Raw genomic sequence first — 27,171 nt, 5'->3', positions numbered from 1 at the left:
TTTACCAAACTGCAAAAAATATGTTTATAAGTTAATTGGCTTCCTATGAAATTGGCCAGAAATACGGTAAGTAAGGCTAGTTTCACACTATCGTTTGCATGAGCTGCGGACTTCCTCTGTGAAGCCCCGCCCTCGGCCGCACATCCGCCTCTAGCTCCGCCTACTTCTGCATGCAGCCGGCGTACCTATCTTTAACATTAGGTACGCAGGTCGTGCGGCAGTATGCGGATGCTTCCGCATGCGTCGTTTTGACCAGAGGTGTCAAACTGCATTCCTCGAGGGCCGCCAACAGGTCATGTCTTCAGGATTTACTTAGCATTCCACAAGGTGCTGGAATCATTCTGTGCAGGTGATTAAATTATCACCTGTGCAATACAAGGAAATCCTGAAAACATGACCTGTTGGCGGCCCTCGAGGAATGCAGTTTGACACCTCTGGTTTTGACGATGCAAAAAAAAAAAATTGCTACAAGCTGCGTCCTACGCTGGTCGCCGCATCGTCAAAACGACACATGCGGAAGCATCCGCATACAGCGGCACGACCTGCGTACCTAATGTTAAAGATAGGTACGCAGGCCGCATGCAGAAGTAGGCGGAGCTAGAGGCCGAGGGCGGGGCTTCACGGAGGAAGTCCGCAGCCCTCCACAGCTCATGCAAACGCTAATGTGAAACCGGCCTAAATTAGATCGCAAATACGGACTAATATGATTGACGACAATGTCGGTGCAATTTAGTGGAATATTCTGCCAGTATAGAACCAACAACAAATAAATATGGTAAGTCTGCGAGTTCTAATATATATACATATATATATATATATATATATATATATATATATATATATATATATATATATATATATATATATATACACATACATACATACATACATATATATATAAATATCTCAATTGTTCACATAGCTGGCTTCATTCAGAACAGTGGAAAAATAGGAAACAATTAAATCTTTAAAAAAAAAAAAAACCGGAAAAAAAAAAAAACCCCATCATTTAACCCCTGAACCTCCATTTACTATGTTTTGAAGCATTGGCTGTGCAAGGCATCTCAAAATAAAGAAAACTAAAGTCAACAGTATATTGTATGGGCTGCTTTGCCTAATTTCCCTTTAATAGTTTAGACTTCATGACAATTATGTAAATGACATTGTAAGTCTGTGATACCAGAGAGCTCCTTGAAGTGTTCATAATTAAACAACATGTGGTACCATTGTTAAGCTGAGATAATTTAAATACAAAGTGATAGGAAATTAGACGGCTGAGTATGGGAAGTGATACCACTTAATGGACCCTGCTGAATATGTAGCTTTCAAATGTGATGAAACTTTACCATTCTGTCAAGTTATAAAAAAAAAAGCTGCCGTAGCCGTATACAATATACATGGTCAGTATCTTACATAATCACTGGAATTAAAAAAAAAAAAATGTAAAGTTGCCATGTGTAACATTTCCTACAAAAAAAAGGGCATAAATATTTTAACAACTACGAAAACGTTCAGCAGGATAAAGATGGAGCGTCATACCCTGCCTGAACAATACAGATCATGTTGTACTTAGATTAAAAAGAGGCCGTAAATCAGTCATTGATGCAGAACACAGACGAATCAGACATTTTATTTCAATGCTGTTTTTCACAATTACTAATTGTCTCTATTACTAGTGACGACCCGATACAAATCAATTGTGAATGTTGGCCAAAGTTACAACTTGCGCTCATTTTTTTCCCTTACAGCTAAAAAAATTAAAGAAAAGTTTGAAAAATAAACAAGATCAAACCAACTGTGCATGCAAGCCCCAGAAAACTATAGGAAAGTAAAACATGAAAATGAGAGTTATAAAGGAATGTGGACCCGTCGCTTTTTTTCTGCACTTCTCCGGTGGAAGATGGAACACTCTATGGTCCCAGCAAAGTGAATGAGATTTCTGAAATCTCATGCCCATGATTGCATTATGGCAATTCTATCAGCATTTTGGCAGTGCTTTTCACACATTCTAATGAATAAAAGGCATTAAAAAAGCATGAAAAATGTTTTTTTATTTAGCATTTTTCCTACCAAGAGACACGTTTTTGATGCAAAAACGTCTACAACAAAACTTAAGGTGTGCACATACCCTAATTGAGCTTATACTTCCCAACAGAGTGGATAAAAATCAATGTTTTTTTTTTTTAAAAAATAAAAAAAAAAATCGGATTTTTTTATTTAAATTGGATTTTTTTCAATAAACTGCTTTTTGAGGAAAATGTTTTACCATCCAAAGGTTCTTCCATCATGAGATAATGCGGAGTTGTTTAACTCAGTAGAATAAAGGCTGTATATGTGTAACATTCACAATGCCATGCTCTTCCAGAGGTTTCTGTAGGATTAGTGGGCAGTTTCTCTCCTATATTATCACAGACGCTCGCTTTACTTACGCAGTTCTCAAAACTGAATTTGACTCCGCAGAGGTCCCAGCCTTTTCTTCATGGCAAAAATGTTACAACATGAACAGAGTTGAGAAAAAGACCTTAATCCTATTGTTCTACAAACCTATGAATACAGAATCAACCCCTTCAGTGCCAAGTCCAAGAAGTTAGACAATATGTTTCTGATTGTTTGGAGTGGAATAGATCTGCACAACACAAGAAGAATGTGAATCTAAGTGTGAGGAGGAGGAAGGGCAAGCAGACAAGAAAATGAAAGTGAAACTTTGAGCACAATACTGCAGCATAGCCACAGACAGACAAGTCTGGATCTGTTTGTGTGTATGATCTGAGGTTTATTACATTCTTTCCTTATAATGGCAGCAGGCCGTAAAAGAGACCCAGTTTGGGAATATTTTAATGAAGCTCCTTCGCCTATTGGTAAGGCAGGCATGCGTGCAAAATGCAAACGATGCAACAAAGATGCAAGGCCTGGTGGTGCGAATGAGGCAACATCATGAGAAGTGCGGTGATGAAGATGACCAAATAAACACTTCTGAACAGGCAGGATCTTCAGGTTGGTAAACATTTTTATTGAATCCTATTTCTAAAGACTGAACTGTCATGTGTGAGAACAATTATATTTTTTATTATTACTGCATGTTACTGTCATTTGGTACAGTTATGAAGAAAAACAAATATTCCTTTTGGGGCAGGGGCAGTGATGTGTTGTGTACAATAAGCAGAAATTGTATAAACAATAAAATAACAGCATTGACTTTTTTTGTTTAGGGGAATTCATGGATTCTGGAAACTATCCACCTCCAAGATCACCATCATCCTGTTCTACAGTTTCAGAGTTATCCATCCAGGATAGTGCTTCATTAGCAGCAGCATCATCATCAGACACCCACAGCCACATATCACCATCACCCAAAAGGAAGAAAAAACCTTTACCTCCTGGAACCACCATAGATAGGTTTGTGATAAGAACTAGCAGATTAGAAAAAGAGTTGATTGATGAAAAAATTGCCCAGTTTATTTATCCAATGAACTCTTCTTTCCGTCTGACTGAGAACCCACATTTCATTAATATAGTTCAGTCACTGAGACCAGGATACAGTCCACCCAGCAGAGCTGATGTTGCAGGGAAACTGCTGGATCAAGTGTATGACAGAGAAATGGAGCAATGTGAAACAGCTCTGGAGGGTAAAATTGTTAACCTAAGTATTGATGGGTGGAGTAATGTCCACAATGATCCTATTGTATGTGCTTGTATAACAACAGAAGAAGGTAAAGTCTTCCTTGCACAAACAACTGATACGTCAGGAAATGCACACACAGCAGAATACTTACAAGAAGTGGCAGTAAAAGCTATAATGACATGTGAACAAAAATTCAAATGTCTAGTACGCAGTTTGGTCACTGACAATGCTGCAAACGTATCCAAGATGAGAAGAGATTTAGAAGAGCAGGGAGGGAATACAAAGCTGCTAATAACATATGGTTGCAGTGCTCATTTGCTGCACCTCTTAGCCAAAGACTTAAGTGTTCCAGAAATAAAGGCTAATGTTGTTGAAATTGCTAAATACTTCCGTAATAATCATTTTGCTGCAGCAGCTCTGAAAAGGATGGGTGGAACCAAGCTAACGCTCCCACAAGATGTTAGATGGAACTCTGTGGTGGACTGTTTTGAGCAGTATATCAAAAACTGGCCTATTCTGATGACACTTTGTGAAGAAAATCGAGATAAAATAGATGGCACTGTCACGGCCAAAATCCTCAACATTGGGCTTAAGAGAAATGTTGAACATATGCTGAGCTTCCTGAAACCCATCTCTCAAGCTTTAAACAAATTACAGAAAAATAGCTGTTTTATTGCGGATGCTGTTGAAATTTGGAAGGAACTGAGTGAACACTTAAAAACATAACTACACATGGACAGAATTAAATTACAAGCAGTAAACAAACGAATGGGACAAGCACTGACTCCAGCTCATTTTTTGGCAAATATTGTCAATATCCAATATCAGGGTCAAAACCTAAGTGCTGAGGAAGAGGAGTTAGCTATGACATGGGTATCCAGCAATCATCCATCTTTAATGCCAACTATAATAAACTTGAGAGCTAAGGGGGAACCATTCAAGAAATATATGTTTGCTGAAGATATTTTAAGGAAGGTCACACCAGTAAACTGGTGGAAGTCACTTAAGCGCTTGGATTTAGAGACTGTTCAAGTAATGATTTCACTTTTAACAGCAGTAGCTTCTTCTGCAGGCGTTGAAAGAATATTCTCTTCCTTTGGACTCATTCATTCTAAATTGAGAAATCGGTTGGGACCCAATAAAGCAGGAAAGCTTGTTTTTCTTTTCCAGATTATGAATAGGAACAAAGAAGAAGATGATGATGAAGATGACGACAAGTGAGCTACAGAGGACAGCAGGGACAGTAGTATTTAAGTTTTTCATGTGTCGGCTGGGCTGACAGTCTGTTTCTTAAAATATATATATATTTTGTTTAGCCAAATTAGTTAACAAACATGGATGTTTGTTTAAGCAAATAACTTATGCTGTAATGTTGTTATTGTTTCAGTTGAATAAATCTATTTAAATTGTTATTAAGGTCAGGATTATTTTTCTCCTTCCTAAGTACAACAGAACAGTGGTGTCCAAATATGAATGATTAACCCATTAAACTGGGGAGAAAAAAGTAATATAAAAAGTGATTCTAAAAATCTTCATCTACTTGCATGTTAAAGTAGCAAGAACTAGTTTAGGTAGAAACTTTGATTTAAATCACTGATTTAAATCAAGCCTTACTGACTAGTGATTTAAATCGTGATTTAAATCAGTTAGATTTAAATCAAATCCACCCTGCTTCCCAAACCATAGCACATTAATCATTCATGTCCTTTTAATCCCTTCATAAACCATGATGGACAGATGGCTTTTTTTAAATTTTTTTAACTGTTCTATGTAACTTTTAAGAAGGTCGTACACACTTGATGGCTGTAGGCTGAACCATGCTTTGACCAATAGATTGGTTGACAGCCACCTTTGCCGACTCTCCCATAGACAGGAGTGCTAACTTACCGTTTCCTCTATATCTCTGGGAGAACAATGTAATCAGCAGCTGGAAATTGGAAGTGTGCGATAGACATCTTCCCGACCATCAGCCGATGTCCCCATACACATTGGACCGACGGAAGAAATCGGTCGATGGATTAAGCAGACATTAGCCTAATGTGTATGGGGGCTTTTTTCCTACTCGTATGTTATGGGTCTGTGTAAATTCGGAGCTTTGCGGAGTCATTACTGCTCGTCCAAATGCTTCTGATTAGATACCCGAGTTCCTTGAGAACAATAGCAATGGCAGACTCCACCAGACAAGGCATTCTCTAGAAAAAGCACCGTTTTACTGTGTAGTGATTACATTGTTTATACTATCCAATTTTTTTGTTTGTCGACGTTTGATGTAACACAAATACCTGGTACCGGCATTATCACTTGAGTTCGACATGTTACATCTAAGGGTACTGTCACACTGTGCAACTTTCCAACGATCACGACCAGCAATACGACCTGGCCGTGATCGTTGGAAAGTCGTTGTGTGGTCGCTGGAGAGCTGTCACACAGACAGCTCTCCAGCGACCAACGATGCGGAGGTCCCGGGTAACCAGGGTAAACATCGGGTTACTAAGCGCAGGGCCGCGCTTAGTAACCCGATGTTTACCGTGGTTACCAGCGTAAAAGTAAAAAAAAACAAACAGTACATACTCACATTCCGGTGTCCTTCAGGTCCCTTGCCGTCTGCGCTTCCCGCTCTGACTGAGTGCCGCCGTAAAGTGAAAGCAGATCACAGCGGTGACGTCACCGCTGTGATCTGCTCTTACTTTCCGGCCGGGAGTCAGTCAGAGCTGGAAGCAGACGGCAAGGGACCTGAAGGACACCGGAATGTGAGTATGTACTGTTTGTTTTATTTTACTTTTACGCTGGTAACCACGGTAAACATCGGGTTACTAAGCGCGGCCCTGCGCTTAGTAACCCGATGTTTACCCTGGTTACAAGCGAACGCATCGCTGGATCGCTGTCACACACAACGATCCAGCGATGACAGCGGGAGATCCAGCGACGAAATAAAGTTTCAAACGATCTGCTACGACGTACGATTCTCAGCGGGGTCCCTGATCGCAGTAGCGTGTCAGACACAGCGATATCGTATGGATATCGCTGGAACGTCACGGATCGTACCGTCGTAGCGATCAAAGTGCCACTGTGTGACAGTACCCTAAGGTATAGTTATCTGTTCAAATGTTTACTGTTAACTTTAAAAAAAAAAGTTAAATAAAGAATTGTTAAAAAAAGCCGTTTCTATATAATAATTCCTTCATAATATGTGCTGTACTGAAACTCCATAAAGTAGTACATAGCCAGATCCGTTACATGGCCTAATGATGTAAAAAAAAAATAAACAGCACTGATTTTTCCCAGGCACCCAAAAGTTCTTCTTCCAAAGCAATGGATGTGAGAATGATGCAGATTCAACAAAATACTATTTATTTATTATGCTTTTCTTATATAGCGCCATCATTTACAGACATCATCATCGCTGTCTCCGATGGGGCTCACAATTCTAATTCCCTATCAGTATATCTTTGGAATTTGGGAGGAAACTGGAGGAAACCCAAGCAAACACGGGAAGAACAAACAAACTCCTTGCTGAAGTTTGTCCTTGGTGGGATTTGAACCCAGTGCTGCAAGGCTGCAGTGCTAACCACTGAGCCATTATGCTGCCCTATTCCTATGCCCACTTTACATAAAAGCTAGGAACATTCAGCAACCATAAAATACAATCTGATTACAAAGTATTTAGGAACACGAGACAGCAATAGAAATAATTTTATTGATAAACTCTTGTAATACACTTTGTATTTTAGACTGAATCCAGCCTCTTGGTGTACTAGATGCAATACTCTCCACTGCATAAAATGACAAATCAGTTGTATGGAGTACATCATTATAAAGGCATCGGAAACAATAAGACATTTTATGGATACTAGCAGAATCAATTTTGTGGTTAATTTCTTGAGAAGCTCAAAGTTACAATAATATTTGATCTCCACTAAATGAGTGATCTCGAGGGGCGCATCTTCTGACAGGTCAGTCAAATCAACGTGCAACGTGTACATACCACTTTCATTGGTAAGGTTTTGACAAATCGAAATGTGCTTTTTAAATAAAATGACATTTCACAGAAAATAATCTTCTTTAAATAGGGAACATCACTGTCACTAGTGACAATCCCTACTGTGCCAGCGCCAACTATGTAGGCATTGTGTCAGAATTTCAGAACTAGGCTAATCTTGGTGATTAACCTAAATCGGGACAGATCACTTGATTTAGCCATGCATATGTCCACAAGTTATACATCAGGTCAAGGGAAAAACAAGATGAGCGGCATAAAAAGATATTCAAAACAAAAACCCCAAAAACCTATCAAGAACTCTAGAAAACGGAAAATATGTCGGAGAAAGATTTTATAGATATTTTATGGTGGAGCAGACACGATTGACTAGATAGGACTCAACCGTTCACAGGTCACTACTTTGACCTGTGTGTTCTAGCTGTAGCGGTGATATGATTTGGCTGTAGCACATCACACTGCATCCAATCACTAAGACAATGGCTTGTGCCATGTACATCAGCCACTGAGCACAGTGATTGGCTGCAGCGGTGATGATGTCCCCGCTAAAGCCAAAACACAGTGAAGGAAGTAGTGACAGAGAAACAGCATTGGACAGGAGGAAGGTTTCTTTACAGCTACGCAATCGTTTGGGCACCGCTTTCATGGAAATAGAAAACCCTGTACTATATAAAAATAGAAAATGGGCTATAATACTGCAATTTGTATAATAACAAAAACTATGCTGTATAAAACCCTTCCAGCTTTCTTATTTCTCCTATTTTTGTATATCTGTCAAACTGAAATGTTTCAGATCTTTAAGCAGCACATAATAGAATATTCTAAAATGATTCACATACAAAAACCAATGTCACTGGAAAAATATATCTTCATACTGTGTTAGCCAGTAGATATAAAAATATTAAAATTTGTGAGTCCTCAGTGGTTGATACCTTTTAATGGCTAACTGAAAAGATGGTAACAAATTGCAAGCTTTCGAGACTACTCAGGTCTACTCTTAAGAGACCTGAAACGTGAGTGTAGAGACCTGAAACGTGAATGCACAGACCTGAGTAGTCTCGATAGCTTGCAATATGTTACCATCTTTTCAGTTAGCCATTAAAAGGTATCAACCACTGAGGACTCACAAATGTTAATATTTTTCAAACAAACTCACTGAAATCTTGAGAGGGTTATCAAGCTGTGAGTAAGGCCCTGGGACTCCAGTGAAATACAGTGAGAACCATTATCCAGAAATAGAGAAACTTATAATAGTGGTGAAAATTCTCAGGAGAGGACGATTCATCAAAATTTTAGAGCAATGGACAACTCATCCAGGAGGTCACAAAAGAACCTTGAAGAACATCTAAAAAACTGCAGGCAACACTTGCCTCAGTTAAGGTCAGCGTACATAAACCCATAAGTGGAAAGATACTGGGCAAAAACGGAATTCATGGGAGAATTGCAAAGCACAAATCACTGCTGACCAAAAATGCTTATTGCACATTTCTCAAAATAAATAAAAAAAGAGGAATTTTTTTTTAGAAGACATGGGTAAGGCTACGTCTTGCATAAAACCGACATCACAGCTTTGTTCTTGCAGCATCCATTTTATATGTATGGCCAGTTTTAGTCTGATTAGCCTTTAGTTAGACTCCTCCTGCTTGCCTTCCATTTACGTGTCACGGCTGTCACCTCAGCACCACAGCTGCCAATTTCAGATACCTCAGAGGGATGGTGTCTGGGGGTATTATCTGCAGCAAAGTCCAGATTCATTATAGGAGTTAAAGAATGTAAACCAGGGAATCCCTTAAAATACTCAACTAAGTGCAGCCAGCTCCAATTGGGTTAAGGCCAGCGACACGACTGACCAATACATGGCCCATAATTATGCACATTCAAGTAGGGGTTTTGAAGCCTAGAAAAAACATACAACAAAGTACTATCCAGGTTGACCTACTATGGACCAGTGTTCAGCACTCTTAAAGACTACTACAGCAGTAATCACTAGTTTATAACATACAAATTACATGAATTTCATTGACTTCTTCCAGGTGAGAAAAGTTATGACCAAATTGCGCACCCAGAGGCCAATTCAACAAGACAGGCGTAGCACACAAATATGTTATGGCAGTGTTGTTGAAAAAGAAAGTGCAAAACTAATTAAGAGGCGCATAAATTTAATGCCTCTAGTAAGTGCTGCACGTCTCTGCGCTGTGCCAGAAATAGACTAGAGTAGCATTTTTGGCATTCAATGCGCCATCATTTTTGATACGACTGATGGGCAGGTGTGACCAAGCCCCATCACCCACCCCAGCTCCACCTATTTAGGTGACGAGGAGTCAAACTAGCAGAAAAGTGCTGCCAACATTTTTTGTGACTTTTCTAAGCATTTACACCAGTTTTCTGGAGTAAAAGTTGTGATGAATCAGCCCTTATGTGATGACATTTTTCTGTATAATTACTCAGGTTCAATAAATATAGATTAAAGTCAAAGATTATTCTAGAACAATTTAATGACTTAAGGCCTCCATAAACAAGATAAAAGTTGGCTGAAATGGCCAATTTGGACCACAACAAATGTTGTCCTACTGTTTTGTGGAAACGAACAATTGTTATCATTGAAAACATTGATCGAACATGTTGGGGTTTTTTTAGCTGACGCTGGCTGCATGATTGGCCCAAAACCTCAACATTGCCGATGTGGTCCAAGATGCTTTTTTTGGGTAACAATTATTCATTTGTCTCATGTATATGGGTCTGTAGAGTATTTTTCTTGCTGTAGACCTGTAACTAGCGTTATTTGTAGAAGATAATAATGATTGCCAGCCATGTTTTCAAGAAGAAACAATTGATACTTGAGGTTTAATTTTTTTTTTAAATACATTTTCTCCCCCCTTTCTTGCACTTTCTTTACCATACGATATCCGTTCTGTATTAAAAAAAATAAGAAAGAACTAGTGATGAGCGAGTGTACTTGTTGCTCAGGTTTTCCCGAGCACGCTCGGGTGGTCTCCGAGTATTTGTAACTGCTCGGAGATTAAGTTTTCATCGCCTGAGCAGCATGATTTGCGGCTACTAGACAGCTTGAACACATGGGGATTCCCTAGCAACCAGGCAACCCCCACATGTACTCAGCCTGGCTAATAGCTGTAAATCATTCAGCTGCCGCGATGAAAACTAAATCTCCGAACACTAACAAATACTCGGAGACCAACCGAGCAACGAGTACACTCGCTCATCACTAGAAAGGACAAAAAATACAGGATGCCTTCAGAGCTCTGGATACTATAGTCGAAGACGGAGCTATCAGACAGGCCCCCCGGCTGCCAGAAACCTTTCCAAGCAAACTGGTATTTGTGTTGCTGAAGTAGAAGAGGCAGAACGCTGGAAGCCGTTCCTAGTTCCAATGGACAGTGGCATATGAGTGGGTGTTTATGTGAACTCAAGACACCATGACAAACTGCTCCCTCCCTTCCGCATTGGACCAAAAATACACACGGCCAAAAAGAAAAGTTCACATGACATCTTAGTTCTGTTTATTGCAGGTGAAATGTCCTCTGCATCAAATTGCTCAAGGGGGATGTAGATAACAATGTTGCCATGGCAACAGAGCTTTTCTGGGGGGAAAAAAAGCAGAGGCTAATAATCCCCTCAGTTTTGCTGAAGGCCACTGGGACAGGCAAAGGGTTAAATGCCATAGGCACCCTGTAAATGGCTGCATAATACAGGCGCATTTTAGAATAAGATTAATAATCTTCATCCAATATGGAAGCAACTCCCCACACAAACCAAAACGCTGTTAGGAAAATAAATGCACGCATGCATAATTTATTTGTGTATTGCCATCAACGTACGCAATGTTCCTCAAGGTTGAGGTAAAGTACAAGTAAGGGCTTAAGTGCAGGATCCAAGGACTGATGGAAGCAGCAATTAACAGAATAACAATGCGTTGCGACAAAGAACTTGCAGCCTGAACGGATTATTGGAAGGCGTACAGACCCGCGAGGAGCTACAGACCTCAAAATACTTAATTAGATCTCAGTGTGTTCACAGCAAAAAAACACAAATCTCTGGATACTTAACAGCTTCAGACAAGAAAATTAAAAGTTGAGCTTTTGATCAGCAGAGACTAGATTTCACTGGAAGGAGGGCTTCTTGTATTACAAGTGATGCCATGTAAATGACCAATAACTGTAATAATCCCATTGCATGCTTACACTGCTCATCCTGAGCCTCTAGTTCATGATAGAAGCAGTGGCGTAACTTGAAGCTTGTGGGCCCTAATGAAAATGTCTCCAATGAGGCCCCCAACTAACACAGGTCCTTAATAATAATAGTATTTTCATATTGGTCAAAGGGACCTTTGATGCCCCTTAGTTTGCAGGGCCCGGGTGGTACTGCAACCCCTGCACCCATTATAGTTATGCCCCTGGCTAGGCGTACTAGGGTAGAATGAAATGGGTATTCGTCAAAGTGACATTCAGGTGGGAGAAATCAAAGCCAGTAAAGGAACATGGCGCCTAAGCTACAGGCAGAATGCTAGAAAGCAGGATTTGGGAGTAGATTGATCTATAGCTTGTGGCAAAAGATTCAATATAACTTGCAATTTGTTCATATAAATTTAAGAGTCCAGTGGGTGGTCTTATCAGTGATTGACAGTACTCACTGTGTGGATAAGACCGCCCACTGGACTCAAACTCATAACGAGAAAGGACTTGAAATGAATAAATTACTAATTATTCTAAATCTTTTTTCACATACTTCATATCAATCTACTCACCTCCTCGAGCACTATATACAGTTAGGTCCATATATATTTGGACATAGACAACATTTTTCTAATTTTGGTTATAGACATTACCACAATGAATTTTAAACAAAACAATTCCGATGCAGTTGAAGTTCAGACTTTCAGCTTTCATTTGAGGGTATCCACATTAAAATTGGATGAAGGGTTTAGTAGTTTCAACTCCTTAACATGTGCCTCCCTGTTTTTAAAGGGACCAAAAGTAATTGGACAGATTAAATAATTTTAAAGAAAATGTTCATTTCTAGTACTTGGTTGAAACCCCTTTGTTGGCAATGACTGCCTGAAGTCTTAAACTCATGGACATCACCAGATGCTGTGTTTCCTCCTTTTTGATGCTCTGCCAGGACTTCACTGAGGTGGTTTTCAGTTGCTGTTTGTTTGTGGGCCTTTCTGTCTGAAGTTTAGTCTTTAACAAGTGAAATGCATGCTCAATTGGGTTCAGATCAGGTGACTGACTTGGCCATTCAAGAATATTCCACTTCTTTGCTTTAATAAACTCCTGGGTTGTTTTGGCTTTATGTTTTGAGTCGTTGTCCATCTGTAGTATGAAACGATGACCAATCAGTGTGGCTGCATTTGGCTGGATCTGAGCACACAGTATGTCTCTGAATACCTCAGAATTCATTCGGCTGCTTCTGTCTCGTGTCACATCATCAATAAACACTAGTGACCCAGTGCCACTGGCAGCCATGCATGCCCAAGCCATCACACTGCCTCCGCCGCGTTTTACAGATGATGTGGTATGCTTTGGATCATGACCTGTACCACGCCTTCGCCATACTTTTCTCTTTCCATCATTCTGGTAGAGGTTGATCTTGGTTTCATCTGTCCAAAGAATGTTCTTCCAGAACTGTGCTGGATTTTTTAGATGTTTTTTAGCAAAGTCCAGTCTAGCCTTTTTATTCTTGATGCTTATGAGTGGCTTGCACCGTGCAGTGAACCCTCTGTATTTACTTTCATGCAGTTTTCTCTTTATGGTAGATTTGGATATTGATACGCCGACCTCCTGGAGAGTGTTGTTCACTTGGTTGGCTGTTGTGAAGGGTTTTCTCTTCACCATGGAGATAATTCTGCGATCATCCACCACTGTTGTCTTCCGTGGGCACCCAGGTCTTTTTGCATTGATGAGTTCACCAGTGCTTTCTTTCTCAGGATGCACCAAACTGTAGATTTTGCCACTCCTAATATTGTAGCGATTTCTCGGATGTTTTTTTTTTCTGTTTTCGCAGCTTAAGGATGGCTTGTTTCACCTGCATGGAGAGCTCCTTTGACCGCATATTTACTCCACAGCAAAACCTTCCAAATGCAAGCACTACACCTCAAATCAACTCCAGGCCTTTTATCTGCTTAATTTAGAATGGCATAACGAAGGGACTGCCCACAACTGTCCATGAAATAGCCTTGGAGTCAATTGTCCAATTACTTTTGGTCCCTTTAAAAACAGGGTGGCACTTGTTAAAGAGCTGAAACTCCTAAACCCTTCATCCAATTTTAATGTGGATACCCTCAAATGAAAGCTGAAAGTCTGAACTTCAACTGCATCTGAATTGTTTTGCTTAAAATTCATTGTGGTAATGTCTATAACCAAAATTAGAAAAATGTCGTCTCTGTCCAAATATATATGGACCTAACTGTAAATGTAACTAAGACCAGACTGTTGAATTTGATAAGTTTCCTTTAAAACATTTCTAGATATTTCTTCTATTTTTCTGCCAACGCATTTTACTCTTCTAAAGTAAATCAGCATTTTAAGACTTTTTGAATAACACTATAAAGCGATCCATGACTTCTTCATGCAAGAAATCATTAAGTCTTCTGATTCATAGCACAAAGAGCAAAGTCAAGTAAAGCTGGCAGTGTACATTAGTCGTATGTCGGAGATACAAACACGTTTGCTGGATCAACCAACAATCTAATATCTGCGGCAGCTGCCAGACTCTAATGGGCATTCATTCTCAAGAGAAAAGCAGATCAGTCAGAATTGGCTTTTTTTTTAACCCAATTCTCTAGTTTATCATAGATGATTGCATATTCCCTTCTTTTAGAAATAAGATTCATGTTCAGCACACATATATGTGTACAGTATGTCAAGGTGGACTGGAGTGAAAAACGGAAGGAAAACAAAGACCTTTTTTTGGTCTACGGCCCTCGTTAAAATATGGAAATGCAGCTTGAAGCTACTTTTACATGGGCTGATAAATGGGATTGAGCATTCATAAGAACAGTTGTTTCCGACTAACAGGTTGGCAATCATCCAATGCAAAACACTCGTCAGGTGAGATTATTTTTTTTTTTAGCTGGCTTAAAGCACACTGTTCTCAGCAGCACAAGTACTGTGTAAACAGGATGTGCGCTGCCGAGAACAAGAATATTCTACAAGAACAGAATGATTTTATAAGCGATCGCTCTGTGCATTTGGAAGTGTGGTGGGTCAACCACTCTAAACAACTGGTTTAGAGGTTAACATGATTTTGCTCTGCCCGTAGAGTCCTTGACAGCACAACGTGAATTTGGTTTAAAAATCATCTCAACTGCAAAATGAGTGATTTGCGAATTCATCGGATGAGTAGCAGTCTGTTTACGCTTACCAACTATCGAGAGTCACATTCCTTGGAAGGCTTGTTCCTGATATTCGGCCAGTGTAAATGCACCCCAAGTCCACTTGCGCTTCCTCCTTTGCGGTCACATTTCTTTTGTCTGCTGTTTACTAGTGATGAGCAAGTATACTCGTTGCTCGGGTTTTCCCGAGCATGCTCGGGTGGTCTCAGAGTATTTGTTAGTGCTCGGAGATTTAGTTTTGATTGCCTCAGCTGCATGATTTACAGCTATTAGACAGCTTGAATACATGTGGGGATTCCCTAGCAACCAGGCAACCCCCACATGTACTCAGGCTGGGCTAGCAGCCGTAAATTATACAGCTGCGTCAACAAAAACTAAATCTCCGAGCAGGTACAAATACTTGGAGACCACCCGAGCGTGCTCGGGAAAACCTAAACAACGAGTACACTCGCTCATCACTGTTTACTACTGCCTCCATCATCATTCTAGCAAACATATTTCTAGTCATAACTACCAAAACAGTCAGGGCCTGGGGATTTATCCATGTGTGGCCATAAATTCAAAAAAAGCTGAAGGTGAAGAAAGTTCATTGTTATATTAATTTGTGATGGAGGGTAATGTTACATTAGCATACTGTTTAAAAGTGGGGCCCTGGAGTTGGTTACTGGTGGGCTCTTGTCTCACCAGTCTGACACTGAGCAGTGATATAATAAAACCAAACTAAAACATACAAGCTACAGTATAAACTGCAACACCAACAGTATCCACAGTACAGTATTCTGTGCATTACCTCCAAGGACCTTGCATTTACTCAGATTATCAATAACACAGACAGACGCTAAAAGTACAGCTCTGCACCGGTTCACGATCGGTAATGGTGTCACTTTGTATGGGTTTTTTTTGTCATCCTTCCACCAAGGGTCTCTGTAATCTTGTAAGAATTGTTAGTAGAACGCACAGAGTATGAAATTGCGTCTTTATTCTCTGTGTATCCTCAAAGAAAACTGCAAAATATCTGGAGACTGTCGGTTAGGAACAAGTTAAAATTGGGTAGGACCAGCATCTCCCAGGTGCAGCGATTCACTCACGGTACACTTGTTTTATATGCTGAAGCACTGGTTAGCTTTTCCGTGGTTAACGCCATCATCCTCCCCATAGATTATATTGTCAGCTAGTCTGCAGTTATCTTGGTTCTTACGCTGTTATGATTGCAAGCTGCCAACAAAGCTCCGGAGGGGAACAAGGGCTTTTGCTAAGCTGTCATAAACACACACGTAACAAAAGCCAGTACTCATTCAGTTAGACAACTCACTCCCTGCGCACGCAGCCCTCAATGCACACAGACTCTCCTTACCCACAAATCCGACTAGATCAAAGTGCAGGGAGACCTATGTTACACTTTCCGCGTAGCAGACCAAGATGTTCCTCCTGACTTAATATTGCATCAGTAACACTATCAGAAGAGCCACAAGAGCGCGTATTCATTACCATAATATTATAAGACAGAGAATCCAACCAACATATTAGGAGAATGGAAACAGATGAGTGTTCATACTTGCAGTTGTTGGCTTTAGTAAAAATATTTATTAAAAATAAGACCCTCTATTGAGATAGTTGAAAACCTGAAAGGGGTTCTCAAGTAATATTAAAAAAAAGAAAATTTCATTATAAATTAATTGCTAAACATCTGTAATTAACAAATCACAACGGTTTTGTATAGGGAGGTAATCACTAGAGAATTAATATGGTCCCCGTCTTTTTAATATTCCAGGGTAGGTCTCTAGCAATGCAACAGGACAAATGTGAGCATCTGCAGTAGGAAGCTACACCCTCTCCCTTTATGTGTAGGAAGATGTGCTCTCTGTCAATACTCTAATCTAGTACTGGAAATACCAGGGGAGGTGGATGTACAAAGATGCTGCTGAGGCTGATGTCCACCTTGTGTTTCTGATCTAACACCTAATACTGAAGATAAAAAAGATGCGGAAGTAGCGGCTGCTCACACTGCTGTCCTCCCAGTCTTTCTACTCTAAGGTGTGCTGACATAAGAGGATGTAGCTCAACCTGCTGTCCACCCTATTTTCCAGATTTAAAACTGGAGACACCAGGGGCGAAGAGGTAAGAGACTGCTCACTACTGTCCATCATATCTTTCTGATCTAAAACTGGAAATAACAGGGGTGTTGAGGTAATAAGAGGCTGCTCACACTGCTGTCCACCATGTCTTTCAGACCTAACACTGGAGATAACAGGGTTGCTGAGATAAGAAGAATCTGCTCACATTGCTGTCCACCTCATTTTTCTGATATAATACTGAAGATACCAGAGATTACGAAGTAAGAAGAGACTGCTCACACTACTGTCCACCCTGTCTTTCTGATCTAATATTGCAAATTTAAGAGTTGCTAAGGTAAGGCAGGCTTCTATCCAGTATGCTTTTCTGATCCAATACTGGAGATACCAAGAGGGCTGACCTAAGAGGCTGCTCACACTGCTGCCCATGTCATTCAGACCTAAAACTGGACATAGCAGTTGTGCTGAGGTAAGAAGAAGAAGCTGCTTGCACTGCTGTCTACCCGGTCTTTATGATTTAATACTGGAGTTATCAGGGTTAATGGGGAAAGAAGAAGCTCCTCACACTACTGTCCACCATGTCTTTCAGATCTCCTACAGGAAATACCAGGGGTGCTGAGGTAAGCAGGGGCTGCTCACACTGCTGCCCACCCAGGCTATCTGGTCTAGTACCAGTCATAGTATTAGTAATAAATAAAGTGTATTTGCTCTTACCTAGAGCTCATTTGGAAGTCTGAATCATTGCAATACAACACTATCAGCTGATAGCTGATACGTGCTGCCGAGACAGCAGGCATCAGTCATTCATGTATGTTTAACTCTGAAACAATGAGATGTTTCAGGACAAAAAAAAGTTAGGGCCTGTGCACACATTGCAGATTTGTTGTGTTTTTTTCTCTGCACATATTTGTCATAAAACTTAAAGGAAGAGTTTTCAATTGCAGCAAAGTGACTAAAATTCCTGAAGTCTTATGCACATGTCGCTTATTTTTGATGTGCACCAAAAAATCTGTACGAAAAACAAATGATAAGAACATCAAAAACAAGCTTATTTTAAGCAGTGTTTTCCATGCCAAGACATGCAATAATTAACGGTGAACATACCCTGAGGCCGGCGTCACACTTGGCGTAAGACAATACGCCACGTATTATACGTCCGTACTACGGCCGTAATACGGGGAAATGTTCCCAAAATATTGATCCGTAGTCAGGGTGTGTCAGCGTATTTTGCGCATGGCATCCTCCGTATGTAATCCGTATGGCATCCGTACTGCGAGATTTTCGCGCAGGCTTGCAAAACCGACATCTAATGGATTTATGTGCTCAAATGTTCGGGAAAACATATATACAGTGTATATATATACCCTTTCAAACAACTGGATTAATAATGGATAGGTGTCATAATTGACGCCTCTCCATTATTAATCTGGCTTAATGTCACCTTACAATAGCAAGGTGGCATTAACCCTTCATTACCCCATATCCCACCGCTACAGGGAGTGGGAAGAGAGTGGCCAAGTGCCAGAATAGGCGCATCTTCCAGATGTGCCTTTTCTGGGGTGGCTGGGGGCAGATGTTTGTAGCCAGGGGGGGGCCAATAACCATGGACCCTCTCCTGGCTATTAATATCTGCCCTCAGTCACTGGCTTTACCATTCTGGCGGAGAAAATTGCGCGGGAGCCCACGCCAATTTTTTCCGCCATTTAACCCTTTATTTTAGCAGCTACAGCGCTGAAATTTTGCACATACACACTACTAAACATTAGTAGTGTGGAATATGCAAAAAAAAGGGGATATGAGATGGTTTACTATATGTAAACCATGTCTCATATCCTGTCGGGTTTGTGCAGGAGAAATGAAAAGCCGGCAATTGAATTACCGACTTTTCACTAACACCGCTGCGTATTTCTCGCAAGTCACACTGCTGGTCCGTGTGGAATCCGTATTTTTCTCGCCCCCATAGACTTTAATTGGCGATTTTTTTTGCGCAATACGCTGACAAACGCAGCATGCTGCGATTTTGTACGGCCGTAGAAAGCCGTATATTACGGATCCGTAATATACAGCTGATAGGAGCAGCCCCATTGAGAATAATTGTGCCATATGTTATGCGAGTTTTACGGACGTAGTTTCTGCGCTCTTACGTCCGTAAAACTCGCATGTGTGACGTCGGCCTAAGACAGCTGCCAGGGACTGAGCCTCATGAAGGACTAGTCAGACAGGCGCTCCCAGGCGACTTCTGCCCACCTGCTGCCCTTATCATATGGGCAAACAACAGACTGATAATATGGATACAATGTAATGTCATTATTTCGACATAGATTACTATTAGAATGTACAATATTATAATATACAATTTATCATTAGCATGCTGAAAAAAATGAGCACAAATAGTAGCCATAGATGGACACTATATAGTGTTGTTATTTGGGCATATTGTGATAATATTATATGGTTGAGGTATATTATTGTTATAATACATGGACACAGTATAATATTATAAGGGCACAACACCGTATGATATTAGCAGAGTATAGTGTTATATAGAGTACTATTTTTGGGCACAGTATAGTATTATATGGTTATAGTATACAATATGGGTACAGTGTAGTATTATTTTGGCTCAGTTTGGTACTATTACATGGATAAAGTATAATATTGTAATTTGGTCACAGTATCTTTTAACGGTGGATACGCCCTTCTGTCCAAAGCCTGGATGGGAGGCGCTGGAGTCTGCAAGTGCACATACCGCGCTGCGGCAACATTTTTTTGAAGACATTGTGTATATGAATTTGCAGACAATGTCTTCAACAAAATGACGCCGAATATTGCAAGATGCACACGCGTCGACTCCGGCACCATTTTATTGAATTATCCTACTACAACGTCAATATAGCAGTGTGCATGCGCTGGCCATCACCATTATCTCTATGGCCGACGCATGCGCACTGCTATGTTGACGTTGCAGTACATTACTTCAATGAAATGGCGCTGGAGTAAGCACGTGCTCATACTGTGATCTCTGGCGCATTTTTATAGAAGACACTATACAAATGTATCAATAAAAATGCTTGCCTCCCGGGTGTACATCGACTTCAATAGCTAGTAGCAATATATGGGCACAGCACAGTATTTTTGTTTGGTCACTGCATAGTAATTATATGCTGTATAATACACTACAGTATATTATATGGACACAGTACAGTTTTGTTATTTGGTCACATGTTATAGTATTGTTATTTAGACAATGTAGGGTTATATGGGCACAGAATAATATTATATGGGCACAATACACTATTATATGGGCACAGTAGAATATTTTATGGGCACAATACACTATTACATTGGCACAGTATAGCATTGTTATACTGACACAGTATAGTATTGTTATTTGGGAACACCACATTATCACAGTAAAATGATCATATAAGTGCAGCATACCACTGTTATATTGACATAAAAAGGTACTGAGAACATATCCGGGTGAAGTGTCATTTGATGTGCTGCTGATAAATATATCCAACAAACAAATATTTTTCTTGAAAACTTTGTTAGCAGGTTTACAGAGTCAATGCAGGACCTCTTCATCAGGACAAAAACCTAGCGTCTCTCTAAAGTCCTGCGGACTGGCGTCCTGCAGCAGCTGATACATGCCATTGATACATGTTACTTAGGTGCAGCACCACCAGGTGAGCAGATCCATGCTGGTTTCTGTGCTGGTTTTACAGTAAAACCCTATTTTGCACTCTTTTATTTTCCAGTTTTCCACATTACTATAAAAAGGTACGATCATATGTGCCAGGAATAGAATTACTATACCAGTACAATAAAGTATAACACCATTGCCATCTGAGCACAGTATAGCACTTTTACATTGGCATGATGTAGCAGAATAAGTACCATAGTACTGTCTTATAGGAGATAATAGCTTTCATATTCTAAACTGCACTAGTAAAATTAAACCTGAATTGCCATTGATTTCTATGGAGAAAAAGACCATCGTATGGACAATTACTGTTCAATATGAGATAAAAGTTCAATGCAATGTTTTTTATAATAATCCATTAAATCTCTGATCCAACCTATTTTGGTATACAAGCATGTGCCTATTAGCATCACTGATTCCAGCTTCTTCCTACCCAGAGGACACAGCTAAACCTGAATTTATAAAGGGAACAGGCTGTGACCTTTAAATATGCCACAACTGTCTCTTAATTTCAGAGCACTGCAATAAAGACAAAGCCTAAGGTAAAACTAATGCTAATGGACTCTCAAAGTGCATTAACAGAAAATCCCACTTAATGTTTGCCTGGAACGATTTAGAACTTCACTCGGTTCAGTACGGAGAGATTTTTACATTTAGATTTCAGCTTAATGCTATCTGACGGAGTGAAAGAGTTAATGCAAGGCCACAGTATGCAATGGCTAAATGGCATTACAAATGATAAATGAACAGACCGAGTGGCATATAAGTCGATAGCTTCATTAGTTAATATAGTGAGATACTGTAAAGGGTTGCTGCCCTCCTCCCTTGTCAAAGTACAGGATCAGCACAGCTGAATGTACCGCGAATTAGAAGCTGCTGTTCATTAATTCCACACACTCCACTAATTCCTTGTCTTTTGAACCCGCTGTATTTTCTTGGTATATCATATATGGAGGACTTGATATTCACAGTCACTTTACTGTGCAAGGTGTAACATCACAAGATCAAGAGATAGTGATGGACTACCTTCTAGCGAGAGCCGACTGCTACACGGTATGCCACAAGACCACCACGTACGTCACTGGGCAGCGGGTGTGTGTGTCTTCTAAATGTTAGGGTGGGGTCATCAGCTACCAGATTGATAAAATACTCTGGGCTCATTATTACTGTAACCATATGTCCGGATTTTACACCAAATTTAGATTCTGATTTATTTTATTAACTTATTTTTCACCATTAATTTCCGGAGCACTTTAAAGACATCACCATCACTGACCCCCTGGCTGACAATCTAAATTTCCTATCAATATGTCTTTGGAGTGTGGTAAGAAACCGGAGAACCCATAGGAGACCCGCAAACACAGGGAGGAGATACAAACTCCCTGCAGATGTTGTCCTTGGTGGGATTTGAACACAGGACTCATGCGCTTATCTCTGAGCCACCGTGCTCATTCTTCCATGAACCATTGAAGTAATTGATATGGAGTCTTCCACTATGATAGTGACTTCTTACGCTGGAATGAAGGTACCTTGTACAATACCTGGTATTGTATTACAAGCTACAAGAAGCTATTAAAATGCTAGAAAATATTAAAACAAGTAATTCACGTTTACAGATCCCATCTGTCTTCCCGGTGTTCCTTACGATCTCTAAACTACCTGCTCCATCCAGGTATGTGACCACTACAGCCAATGATTGGCAGTAGTGGTCACTTGTGTCCAACTGGGCCCAACAAGAAGTACAAAGACCAGCAAGGGACCCAAAAAAAGGTGGAACAGGAGTTATAGGGGATCAATAAGGTGAGTAATAAAGAAGATGTCCACAACTTGGACAACATCATGTCATACCTCTCGCTTGGACCTAATAAAATAAAAAAAAACGTATACTCACCTACTATGCTGTCACCGTTCCCGTAGTGTCAGTACTCGATCTCCCAGGGATCCTGTGTTGTTATGGTGACATGTGACACCAACGCCCAATCAGCGCTATTGTCACTGTCCCTGCCTCCTGCTGAATTTAGCTTTTAGAGGAAGTCCGAAATCAGCTGCAGCCCAGACTTCTTCTTCATGACTGATTTGTCTGAAAGCGGGGACACTGACGCCAGCGCTGATTGGGCGCCAGAGTCACAAGCAACGCACGGGAGCCCCAGGAGGGAGTGCAGACACCATGGAAACAGCGCTGGCACAGGAGGGGAGTACAGGCATTATTATATTATGGTGGCCAAAGATTTTGATGAAGAAGGGGTTGTCCTAGTAGTGGACAACCGCTTTAATTATTTTTCCGCATGTCGAGTGACCATATTATTGCGTGGCTAGACAACTCTTTTACAGAAAAAAAACAAACAACAAAAAAAACCACTACATTTTTGAATATTAATCCTCTCCCATCAGTTTAACAGGGAATATAAAAGACTATAGCTTACTTTCACATGTAACATACATTTAGGAAGATCATATTAGTAGGGTGCACTAAGACCTTCATTGCCTTCTACAACTTTAGAGCTTCATCATCACTTTATATTTCCAATACTAGAAAATGTTGCAAAAATCTTTGGAAATCATTGGCGATTAGCTCACAATATATTTTCACTGTTAAAAGGTACAACAAATCTTTCTGGCACTCTACTGCAAGCTCCATTTCATACTGGGAATCAGTAGTGCGCCAAGCTCATGGAGTTTATCTACGTAATCCCCTTTTGCGTCACTGTAAATCCTTGGCTGCGGTGTCCAGAAATCCAGCTTTTTCGATTTTCATATGTGGTTACTGTGCTGCTAATTTTGCTATTCAGGTTATTTTCCTATGTTGATAATACACAGTACTAGAAAATAATCTCAAAAATTCTAAAAAATTATTGTGACTCCAAATTGTCATTTAGTTTTTATCTCACCCACATGCTCTACTCCACATTCCATAGGTGATCTTATGGAAATCCACAACCTGTGTACAATGCTGTTATATGGGTACATAAGTAATGATGGAAAAACTTAGAATTAAAAATAGACTATAAGACTAGGAAAAACTACAGCAAGTCTTATTATTTCTACATTAAACAATTATAAATGAATTAAAAAAAAATAAACAATAAGAAAATTATTGACACAGTTAATTGAAAGGTTTACGCAAATAGGAGGCGAAACAAATATTAGACTGACTTACTCAACATAGTACGTCCCGTATTGTGGGTCCTCTATCTTCTCCCAGCCATATGGAAGCTCTGCAAAACCAATATGAAGACTGATGCAGCACATACTGATCCGAGCTCCTGCAGTGTAACAGATACTACAACCCGGAGTGCACATTTAGGGGCATTCATTGCCCAATTACTCAAGTAAGAAATAACAGCTGCATACAGAAACTTCCAGGAGAATTCTGCCAGCTGACACCCCTCAATCATCCGAAAAAACAGGATAGTGACAACAATATCAATTCAGTCTATGTAGAGTTCCTCCTGCAGATAAGCAATGGAAATTAATCATCCAACGCAGCAGGAAAACGGAGAAAATTAAGTTAATCTTAAAAAATAACTGGAGTTTTCATTTGTATTTCATAAATCATTAATACACATGAAAATCAGAAACTTTATAATACATGTCATCAGAGAAATCAGCTTTTTTCTCCTCCTGGATCGATCACTCACTCTCAATTCATGGATAAAATCTGTATTCAGTGAAGACCATTGTTCACGGAGATAGGAGATGGCAGTTGGCGCTCATAAGATTTTTTATAGAGAAAATAATGTACTCTGTTCAATATATCTATGTGCAGATTTTATTTGTTTGTTTTTCACATATACAGGGTCCCTTGTATATAACGCGTGTGCCTATAGGACTATCTGGCTTTAGAGATGTTCACAAAATAAAACTGAACATTGAAAGAGTCCCCGTCATTTTAACTGAGTAAATAAAAAAAACACAGGAAAATAAGCAACTGTGTAATATATATTATCAGAGAAATCTGCTTCTCTCTCCTCCTGGATGGATCTTTCGTTCTCGGTTCATGGGTAAGTCAGTGAAGACAGATTACCCCATTACTGAGATAGGAGAGGGCAGTTAGTGATTTTACCATTCTATGGAGGAGCTAGAGGCAGACAGACATTCTGCTGCAAGTTCTCCTGAACTATGAGCAGCAACTGCCATCTTCTGTCTCAGCAACGGGAAAGACTGCGTTCACCAAAGACACATTTTATCTGAAATGAGAACTTTGAGTACAAATAATATGCTCAGGAGGAGAAAGAAGCAAATTTCTCTGAAAAGATATATTACAAGATTTCTTATTTTCATGTGTACTATTGATGTATGAATAATTAACTCAAACAAAGGGAACTTCTTTAATACACATCCAGTGATTTTTTTTTTTCCTTAATCAATACTGCGAAAGAAGTAAACTTTATACTACGCAATATGCTTCTTTTTCCTCCAGGACAGACCTTTCAATCTCAAGATTCTCAATTGATAGGTAAAATTAGTCTAAGGTGAATACATATTTTCCGCATTACTTAACATATTTCACTGACTATAAGACGCACTTTGGAGAAAATGGGGGATATGTCTTACAGCTCGAATGTAGCTTACTGAGGGGATTGTGGCGGTGGTGGAGCGGGCAAGGTCCCTTCCTCAGGACGATGCTGCAGTCAGGGGTGAGGCAGAGCCAAATCCACTGCTTTCTTGGCGGCCGAAGCTGTGGGTCGCCGGAGGTGGCGCCTGCACAGACTGGGATCTCGGCTCAACACTTCTGCCGGCTACCTGAGGAAGGGACCATGCTTCCTGTGACCCCACTCCACCGCTGCTGCCCCCCAGGTAAGATACCTTAAATTCGGACTGTAAGATGGACCCCCATCTTATAAACAAATTTTTTTTCGATTTTCCCCGCCAAAATTTGAGGTGCATCTTATAGTCCGAAAAATACGGCAGATCAGAGATGGGAGTTGGTGCTCATAAAGTTCTATGGAGAACTGCAACTGTAGATTCAGAAGAACTTGCAGCAGAATGTCTGTCGGCCTCTAGCTCCTCCCTCCTCCATAGAATTTTAAAAGCTCCAACTGTCATTTCCTATCTCAGTAATGGGCATCGGACTTCTCTGAATACAAATGTTACCCATGAACTGAGAGTGACATATAAGTCCAGGAGGAGAAAGAAGCAGATAAGTCGAATAAGGAATAGTTGCTTATTTTCAGGAGTACAATTCATTTATGAAGTAAAAATTAAAACGACGGTTACTCTTTAACAATGTTCTTCTGTTATATGAAGGCATATTTGGATGAAAGCGGTGATAAATCGGCTCTTTATAAAAGGGTAAATTTATGTAGGATACATTAGAGGGCAGTCCTCTCTGTGATCGTAAGTGACTCTAAGAGGAATAAACAGCTTGTTTGTGGCGGACAGCACTGCGAGCTAACAAGCGGCGTTCAGAGCGTTAGATAGACTGCTACTAATTATTAAATACAGATAAGCAGAATGTGACACGTAGCCTGCTGGCTGAGCCCACTGAATCATCATGTTCTACAGAGCTTTGAAGATTCCTCTCTCTCAATGCCTTGGGTTGTCGTTACTTAAATGTGCATGATGTTCTAGCACAGCTGGGCGGGAATGCTAATTCGGCTTTGACTAGCAGTAGGTTGTACAGCTGCGTTCTCACCTGACATGGTTTGTGCATGTAAATGGCTCTATTCTAAAGGCATGCAAATTTCAATTACGGTAATTATTCATGGACAATTGTTAAATTCAAAGCGACAAAGGTAATTGAGGTGAAGTGTGACGTCACCGCACTAACGATATATAATTTCATCCTTGTAAGTTGTATGTGACAGAAGATCCAGATAGTGTGCGTACATGGGATCCAGCTGTTTCATGCAAACTATTTGCAGATATCTGGATCTGAGACTTGCATGGAACACATGATCAGAGATTCCCACATCATTTTTGGATATGGTTTAAAGAATCACTCCCATCAAAATTTTTATCCTCTTAATATATTGCGATCACCATATTATATGGCACGGTGTACTTTCAAATTGCTCATTTTGTCCTTCTACCCAGCTAATATTTCTCTTTTCCATTAAAAACTAACTAGCTGAATCCTTCTAAGCTCTATGTAGAAACAGGAGATCAATTTTCTTTGTGTGACTCATGAGTTACTGCCAAAGTCCCTGGCGGGGGGGAGGAGGGAGCAGCTGAATCAGGAGTTGAAGAGGGGAATGATTTTTGCAGGGAAAAGAGACTTATTGTTTCTACATAGAGCAGAGAAAAGAGTAGAATTAGCTGGGTAGAAAGGCAAAGTGAGCAATTGTAAGAAAATAGCGCTGTATAATATGGCGATTAAAAAGCATTTATAGGATAACGACTTTGATGGGAGTGCTTCTTTAAATAGGAAAGCATGTTTTATTACACTGCAAGCTAATTTCCTTGTTTTGTAACGAGGTGACA

General features: G+C 40.1%; 1 protein-coding gene across 3 annotated transcripts in view; it reads right to left on the bottom strand.

Annotated features, from left to right (window-relative positions):
- The window catches only part of MAGI3 (membrane associated guanylate kinase, WW and PDZ domain containing 3), a 341,658-nt gene that overhangs the window by 101,108 nt on the left and 213,379 nt on the right, over positions 1-27,171 (bottom strand). For all 3 annotated transcript variants that reach the window (XM_077294928.1, XM_077294929.1, XM_077294930.1), the window contains exon 7: positions 23,906-23,963. In XM_077294928.1, the coding sequence (XP_077151043.1) occupies positions 23,906-23,963 (58 nt within the window). The remainder of the gene's footprint in view (positions 1-23,905; positions 23,964-27,171) is intronic.

This window comes from Ranitomeya variabilis, chromosome 3 (genome assembly GCF_051348905.1).
Source record: "Ranitomeya variabilis isolate aRanVar5 chromosome 3, aRanVar5.hap1, whole genome shotgun sequence".
Taxonomy (NCBI): Eukaryota; Metazoa; Chordata; class Amphibia; order Anura; family Dendrobatidae; genus Ranitomeya; species Ranitomeya variabilis.
Note: the sequence above shows the minus strand (reverse complement) of the source record. Positions and strands in the feature narration are given on the sequence as shown.